Genomic DNA, 7,229 nt, shown 5'->3' with positions numbered 1-7,229 from the left:
GGCATGAAGGGCATATCTATGCTGTTGGTGGAGAGGGGCATGCCCGGCCTCAAGACCACCAGAATGGACTGCCAAGGTGTGCTATCTAGTGGCACTACCTTCGTTGAACTCGATGATGTGAAAGTCCCGGTGGAGAATCTCATCGGCAAGGAGAATGATGGCTTTAAGGTTATCATGTATAACTTCAACCATGAGCGCTGGGGACTTATCATTCAAGCGGTGCGGTTTTCGAGAATTCTCTATGAGCTTTCATTCAAGTATGCTCAGAAGAGAAAGACTTTTGGCAAGACCCTCATGGAGCACCCGGTCATTCGATGGAAGTTGGCAGAGATGTCCAGACAGATCGAAGGGACGAGCCACTGGCTTGAAAGCGTCACTCATCAGATGTCGACTACGCCTTGGGTGGAGAGCATGGATGCGTTGGGGGGCACTATAGCTCTGATGAAGGCCCACAGCACTAAGGTGAGGGGAAGGTCCTTGCGCCCTTTTGGATAGGTTCTTTCATCAGGTGTTTGAGTACTGTGCTCGTGAGGCGGCTCAGATCTTCGGTGGTAATGCCTATACGAGGAGTGGGCTTGGTGAGGTTGTGGAACGACTGTATCGGGATGTGCGTGGCTTGGCCATTCCTGGGGGTTCGGAGGAGATCTTGCTGGACCTCGGTATAAGGCAGGCTGATAGACAGTATAAGAAGGCTACGAGCAGGCTATGATAAGCTGCTGGTCTATTCAGTGGTGACTTTGTGTGATTTTTTTATTATTTTATTGCCATCATCGTGTTGGGTTGCCATAGTCAGAATGTGATGAAGTATAATGGGAGGGTGACTGGATGCGGTATAGGCTTTCTATACATCAATGGTGAAAGAATTAGGTCGAAATTCGTCAAAATGAAGAAAAAAAGTGCCCGCCCAGTCCGCGCGTTTCTAGGTGGCGCGTACTGTACATAGATTGAGGACCTCAGCGTGAGGTGGTTGTCTTGACTCACACATGCCAGCCTGCAATCTCCGGCGTCTGAGGGTCACCGATCAGTTCGGAGCGGTAGGATGGGGTGTAGTGATGAGGGATCAACCCAAGGAGAGCAGCAATGTTGAGGGGTCGTCTTATCGCATTGGAGTGGTCAAGTACTTCACTGTGAAATGGAGGAGGTAATACTGCTCGAGCGGCTCCCAGTCTTCACGGAATCTGCCTTGGTAGTCTATGGAGCTCCGCGGTTTTGCTCAGTGTGCGACGACCACTGGTCGTGTAGGAGGTCGTTTTAGGTACTACATTCAATTCATCGATGCGAGTGCTCCCGAGCTGGAGGCTCTACGACCATTGAAGCTCCCCTCGTTGCGGGACGCCAAGGAGCTGGCGGAGTCACTGGCCATCTCACTCACTCATGGGGATATTCAGCTGTCGAGGAGCGCTACTGACAGGCATTGGCTGGACCCGGAGGATATGCAAATCTATGTAGTGCGGAAACTTTGGTACACTGCATGTGTTGGTGACAATGTGAAAATTCTGAGGAAGTTTTGGAGGCTTCTTGCTGGTTTCTGTACACTCCTATTCGAATTCGTATGTAAACTTGTGTAATTAGTGAGGAAACTTCTGAGCTCATCTGAGGAAAGTGAACATATATTGCGACACTGACATCCAGTGTGAGGAGTATTGTTGGTGATGATCCTGGAGTGCTCGAAACCACACGAAACAGGGAATATATACGGATCGACACTGTCCAAGGTATCTTTCTCACCTTGGACAGGTACTATCAGATTTGAAGGTGTGGGAGCGTCCCGATGAGCTGCATCAACGGAAGCCTCCAACCTCGCCTAACGAAAAGGAGAAGAGTTGGTATGCTTGTAGCATATGTGGGTATCAAGTGCCGAAAGGGAGTATACGATGGGCCCGAGATGCATGCTGCCAGGGGAGCGGGAACCCGAACCTTTCAGAGCTCAAGGGGGTAGTAAGCTTCAGAAATGAATAATTTGTCACTCGTTTGGCTACTGCGATGCATACCACACCCTCGCCCTAACCTCAGTCCCCACGGTCTTGTCCGACCCCAGAAGAAGACGACGACCGTCAGCAAGCCTTACGGAGATTCCACAGCGCTCTGGGTACTGGTGACACGCTCATGAAGGACTCCGATGGAGACTACTTGCCCATGGGAGGATCGGATTCGACTAGAATCGGGGAACAGATCAAAACTGAACCGGAGGAGCAAGCGGACAGCAAAGACGAGGAGTCCGTCCAGCCACTGCAGTGCTGTAATTGCCGAAGTGTCTTTCATGGCGACTGTCTACTGCCGCATGAGAAGCTCCTCCCACCCGACGGGATGGACGAAGGGCTGCAGTTTAGGAATCTAGACATGTGAAGCGGGGCATCCCAATGGTCAGAGGAGGGTGTTGGTCAGGTATCTGCAAGGAGTGGCCACAGCAGTGCCTGAACTACTGCCAAAGGGTTGCCATGACCTGCACGCCTTTTCCAAGTAGAGGGTCTTATCCTAGGCGTTCAAATGAGTTGAGGAAGGAGTGGTATGGCTCTATGGTGATCAGACCTAAACTAGAGAGGCCAGTAGCCGAACCATCATCCTGCTCACAACGTCGGTCTCGCCAAAACCAGGATTTCCTCTGTCCAGACTGCAGGCTCTGTCAGTAAGCGTATTGCTTTAGTTGTGGCCCTCACTGTGGGGACTAGATACTGCTGCGAGCCCCTTGGGACATACCCGACCAACTGGGACAAACTGTCCTTGGTTAAGCTCTTCGGCTGTCTGGAAGTAGGCGAGGGCAGTGAATCGGTGTATGCCCTCACTTATCAGTTGGCGGTCGTTTGCCATGGGTGTAACATGAGCGCTCACGGGACATGCTGCTTCCCTATAGTAGCGCCTAGTCTCTTGCCGGGCACCACGTGGAGGTGTGAGGACTGTCGACAATGTGAGCAGTTCAGTGACTTCGCAGGCATCCTCGGGCTGAACCAGAGGGGATGTCCATCCCAAGGTCCAGCGAGTCCCTGTATTCGTATGCTTCTCACGGTTGACTCGCTGACTTGTATGCCCATATAGCTGAACGCTGGCTGATTCTCATAGGGACATCTTTGTTGGCATCTCTGCTACTATTGTGTCGAGCTGAAAGGAATCTCGGAAATATCGGATTCCTTCGATAGGCATCAAGGACTTGTGTGACAGGTAACAGCTGCGGTCGACGGACCTACTGGGAACCCACAGCCCAGGAGCCAACTTCCAACGGCACGAATCTTTGGAGCATCACTTTTGACACATGTCGGGCCTGCTGGGCAGGCTTCGACGCCAACGAGTGGGTGCTGGCATCATCAGTACCATCTTCCACCCAAGAGCTGTAGATACTGTCCCGTGTGTCTTCGTGCATGGTCCACTGTATGGTGTGACGATATGGTGCAGTGTGACGGCTGTGAGTTCTGGGTACATGCCAAATGTGATAACTTCACTTGCAAAGAGCAGTTCACAGAGCTCACTGACAAGGACGTGAAGTAACCCCAACAGGAGGCCATGGGCCCTTCGAATGGCCCTCTAGATACTTCTGTCCCATCTGCCGAGATAGCACTTCAAAATCCAAGTATATAAGAGCACTAGATCTACTTAAAGTAAGCAGTCGAGGAACGTGCAATTCTACTTGATGGCTGTCGCCATTTGACAGGCTCTCGATAAATCACATCTGTTCAGCGAGCCCGTGAATGCAGCCTTCGCTCCGCTGTATTTGAGGGTGGTGAAGAAGCCTATGAATCTCCGTAAGATGAGGCAGAAAGCGGAGGCCCACATGTGCGGTCGGAAATCTATGGTATCGACTGATGGAGGTTGGCAGGTATCCGTCAGTCCAGGACTTCGTAGATGATTTCGATCAAATCATCGCTAATGCTAAGCTCTTTAACATGCCTAACACGCAGACCTACAAGATTGCCGAGCAATTCGAAAAGAACGGTAAACTGGTCTTGGAGCGGTATCTCTTGAAAGTAGCGGGAGCAGCTGGGGTGGCCAAGATCGTCAATGAATCAGTAAGCCTCGAGGGGCCTCTTCGTGGACCGTAGGGGTATGTCAACTTCCCCAGAGGGTATAGAGTAATGTGAAGAAATATGCACATGGTCAACTACGTGTGGTGGTGAGGAAATTTTGGGAATTTATGTGTAGGTTGGTTTCTGTACACTTTTTTGTGAAGTCATATGTAAGAGTTCAGCTGAGGAGATAAAACATATATTCCAACACTGGTACAGACTCTCATTGGAGGCCGACATTGGAACAATAGGCCTCTGATATGGGGAGGAGTATTCGGCGTCAGCCGCTCCAGTGTCGTCTTTGCCTCAGCCGTCCTCGCCTGCACTGCCCATCGACGTTGCATCGATTGAGGGCTCTGACAAATCGGCCAGGACTCGGCGGTCCACAAGGATCTCCACCAAGCCTGGGACTGATGGACCGTCTCCGTAGGTCTCCACTCTTCGTCAGCACGCATGCGTTGTCATGCTAGTTACAAGCAGCGGCTGAAGAAATCTAGGAAGGCTCCATCTAGTTCGACTAGACTACTCTTGTCGCCCTCAATATCTCCAGCCTCCCTCATCATCACAGACCCAAGAATACTAGACCTGATCGCTCTGGTGCCTCTGGTGACACGTCCGATCGTTGCATCAGTGCAATCGGCTCATCTTAGTTGTCTCCGTCCGTCCCCCCGTCCCCCCTGGCATACCCCTGTGGAGCCCTCGTGGCGCCCAATTTCATAGTTCCCTGTACAGGTGAGTGCCTGAGCGGTCGTTCCTGGTCCTGCTTGGTCCGGCTTGATCAGACATAACAGTATTCACTCGGCCACGGCAGGTTACCTATGGGAAAGCCTCTGTCCTCTCCCCCCAAGTACCTACTCACGGGTGATCGATTTTTGTGATATGATCTTCAAAACGGAGAGAGGAATCCGAAACGGCTATGCGATAGAAAATTTTCCGTAGACTCGGAATCCTTGATATTTTTTAATCAATGATAGTTTAAAATTCGATTCCGGGTTTAGAGTATACTCCCCTCCACATTGTTGATATGTTCATACTGCTCAGGATCCCCTACTTGTTCACGGTCGTTGGCTCCTCTTTGAATGCTGTGCTATCTGTGGGTCTTTCGGGGACGGCTGTAGCATGATCGAATGCTGTTGTTGTTCTGACGCCCTTCACTACTACTGTGCTGGCCTCATCAGTGAGTCTCTGCTCGGGAAGGGTCTTTGGCAGTTCAGAGGGTGGCAGGTCTACCAGACAAGAAAAGCTATCACTGTCCTGGGTGTAACCGTTGTCCGTATTGTGCCCAAATTTGCAGCAAGTCTCTGAGCAATGATCCTACTGAGCTCGCGGCCCCCAAGTAGGCCCAGGTTGGCAACACAGCAGAGATGCCTTGTCTCAGGATGATGTGTGTGAAGTGCGGTATCATATGGCACAGCAAATGCCGAGATCGCTGGATCAAGAAGACAGCCTCGTCTGATAAGCTCGGTGACTGGGTGAGCTCCTCCTACCACACTTTTCTCGAATCGACTCCAACACCGCTCAGCTCTGGGATGACAAATTCATCATGTGCGACCAGTGTGCTGCTGAGCAATACAAAGTGTCCTTCAACGCCTCCCATCGGTGCCTAGCGTGCAACGGTACCATCATCGACGGAACGGCTTCAAAGAAGACCTGCAGCTCTAAAATGTGAGTTGTGATGCACGAGGTCGAGCAGTAGAGGTTCTTGTCTGGCTCTGTTTCAGCTTGTGCCTTATATGTGGTGGAAGGTGGCACAGTAAATGCATCCCCGAGTTCCGAGATCTCACTATGATATCGATACCAGACTATATCTGCGCCCAGTGCCTGGCCGATACGCCGATGGATGAGCTGCCTCGGAGGCGCACCAGCAACGACCAGACCCCGACTACCACTGCCTCGGATACTGAAATCGCCGTAGATATATGGAAGGGACTCCTCGTCATCCTTGATTCGACAGCGATGATCTACGGCTTAATTATTATGTCGTTTCTTAGAAGAGCCTGTCGTCGGAGCTGATAAGTATTCGGAATCGTCACGCTGCATGTGCAGAGCGCTCACGGATGCTCGATGCCTTGGCTGGTCGCCACAACAGTGGACTGTTGAGGAAGCTCCCGAAGCACTTGGAGCCTGCTCTGCAGCAGACTATGGCGTTGGCTGGTGGGCCCACACTTCTCTATGAGGAAAGTAACGGTCGCTGTAGGCGCCACTTCTGGAGGAAACGCTGGCACCACGCCGAGCGTCATCGGTGAGGATTGTGAGGACTGGCTTGTGCGGACCATGGGACAAGACGTCTTCATGCCAAGAAGGGCCACGAAGGTCTCCGGAAAGGTCAGTTCCTGTCTGGGGAAGTCCCCTAAGGGTCCTTCGTTCAGACCTCGCCAACAGTGTCCACTCCCCAAGATGCGCTGATAGCACAACGGCTTCTGGCTGCTAGAGACATTCTGCAGTGGATCGACACCCAAGACTCCTCGACTGACCACACTGGGCACGACTCGAGTCCTTCTCCAGTGAGGGCCGAGACGGTGATGGAGGAACCCCTAGTAGGGTATAGCCAAGTCAGTCGGCAGTCCTGGGATGCTTGGGCGTGTCAGGTATTGGTGCAGCGGTCGTGGTGGCTCCAGCAGGGAAGCGATCCTGCTGTGCTCTTGCTGAAGATCATTCATAAGATGCTTACTTCAGTGGACAAGGGATACATTGGAGCCTTCGTAAGGACGCTAGAATCAGCTTGGTGCCCTCAGCTACTGCTTACAGAGTCCAGCGCGGTACCCAGTCATTGGAACGGCGGTATCGAAAGCCAGTGTGCCCATACCCGTCTGGGAGTGAGAGCGGTCCGGCATAACTAGGGTTGGGAGGTGTGCTTTCAGTGAACGGCGATGTTCTCTTTGTGGAAGTCGCTCCGACACGCTTTCTATGGGTCGGCTTATCCCGTGGTTGGACGGTCAGTGGGTGCATGCCCTCTGTGCACAGTTCACCATCAAGGGGCTCACGGTCACCTTCCCAGGGGTGAGTTAACGTTATTAATAGCAAACGACAACGTGCGTGTTAGCTCCTGCCCACGGACTTCTCGGCTTCCCCGCTGGAGCACCCTCGAAGGGAGCCTGATCCGGGGGCCACCTCGGCCCATGCACTACCACAATATGCTAGACTGAGCAGGTGAGCATGCCTGCTTTGACTGGCACTCAGCTCGATCACTGTCCCTGCGGGCTCAAGGTACGTGTCCAGCCGCGTGGACGTCGT

General features: G+C 52.4%; 3 protein-coding genes across 3 annotated transcripts in view; all 3 read left to right on the top strand.

Moving 5' to 3' along the window:
- Positions 1–709, top strand: part of Pmar_PMAR008078 (Acyl-CoA dehydrogenase, putative) — a gene marked incomplete at both ends in the record, with an annotated part of 829 nt that extends 120 nt beyond the window's left edge. The window contains 2 exons of the mRNA XM_002785673.1: positions 1–462; positions 509–709. The exon at positions 1–462 is cut by the window's left edge and continues 4 nt beyond it. Of these exons, the coding sequence (XP_002785719.1) occupies positions 1–462; positions 509–709 (663 nt within the window). The remainder of the gene's footprint in view (positions 463–508) is intronic.
- A 274-nt stretch (positions 710–983) lies between these two features.
- On the top strand, positions 984–1,568 carry Pmar_PMAR008077 (hypothetical protein; the record flags this gene model as incomplete). Its single annotated transcript, XM_002785672.1, has 2 exons — positions 984–1,141; positions 1,256–1,568. 2 exons carry the CDS (start codon positions 984–986, stop codon positions 1,566–1,568), a joined length of 471 nt encoding a protein of 156 aa, XP_002785718.1.
- A 538-nt stretch (positions 1,569–2,106) lies between these two features.
- Pmar_PMAR008076 (mixed-lineage leukemia protein, mll, putative) overlaps positions 2,107–7,229 on the top strand; it is a gene marked incomplete at both ends in the record, with an annotated part of 7,152 nt that continues 2,029 nt past the window's right edge. The window contains 23 exons of the mRNA XM_002785671.1: positions 2,107–2,239; positions 2,386–2,460; positions 2,645–2,812; positions 2,930–3,019; positions 3,135–3,156; positions 3,330–3,476; positions 3,521–3,590; positions 3,644–3,765; positions 3,809–3,998; positions 4,306–4,421; positions 4,466–4,601; positions 4,627–4,727; positions 5,037–5,088; positions 5,210–5,331; positions 5,374–5,467; positions 5,518–5,660; positions 5,717–5,906; positions 5,987–6,149; positions 6,193–6,320; positions 6,365–6,514; positions 6,584–6,697; positions 6,731–6,811; positions 7,039–7,145. Of these exons, the coding sequence (XP_002785717.1) occupies positions 2,107–2,239; positions 2,386–2,460; positions 2,645–2,812; positions 2,930–3,019; positions 3,135–3,156; positions 3,330–3,476; positions 3,521–3,590; positions 3,644–3,765; positions 3,809–3,998; positions 4,306–4,421; positions 4,466–4,601; positions 4,627–4,727; positions 5,037–5,088; positions 5,210–5,331; positions 5,374–5,467; positions 5,518–5,660; positions 5,717–5,906; positions 5,987–6,149; positions 6,193–6,320; positions 6,365–6,514; positions 6,584–6,697; positions 6,731–6,811; positions 7,039–7,145 (2,714 nt within the window). The remainder of the gene's footprint in view (positions 2,240–2,385; positions 2,461–2,644; positions 2,813–2,929; positions 3,020–3,134; positions 3,157–3,329; positions 3,477–3,520; positions 3,591–3,643; positions 3,766–3,808; positions 3,999–4,305; positions 4,422–4,465; positions 4,602–4,626; positions 4,728–5,036; positions 5,089–5,209; positions 5,332–5,373; positions 5,468–5,517; positions 5,661–5,716; positions 5,907–5,986; positions 6,150–6,192; positions 6,321–6,364; positions 6,515–6,583; positions 6,698–6,730; positions 6,812–7,038; positions 7,146–7,229) is intronic.

This window comes from Perkinsus marinus, assembly GCF_000006405.1.
Source record: "Perkinsus marinus ATCC 50983 genomic scaffold scf_1104296932072, whole genome shotgun sequence".
NCBI lineage: Eukaryota > Perkinsozoa > Perkinsida > Perkinsidae > Perkinsus > Perkinsus marinus.
Note: the sequence above shows the minus strand (reverse complement) of the source record. Positions and strands in the feature narration are given on the sequence as shown.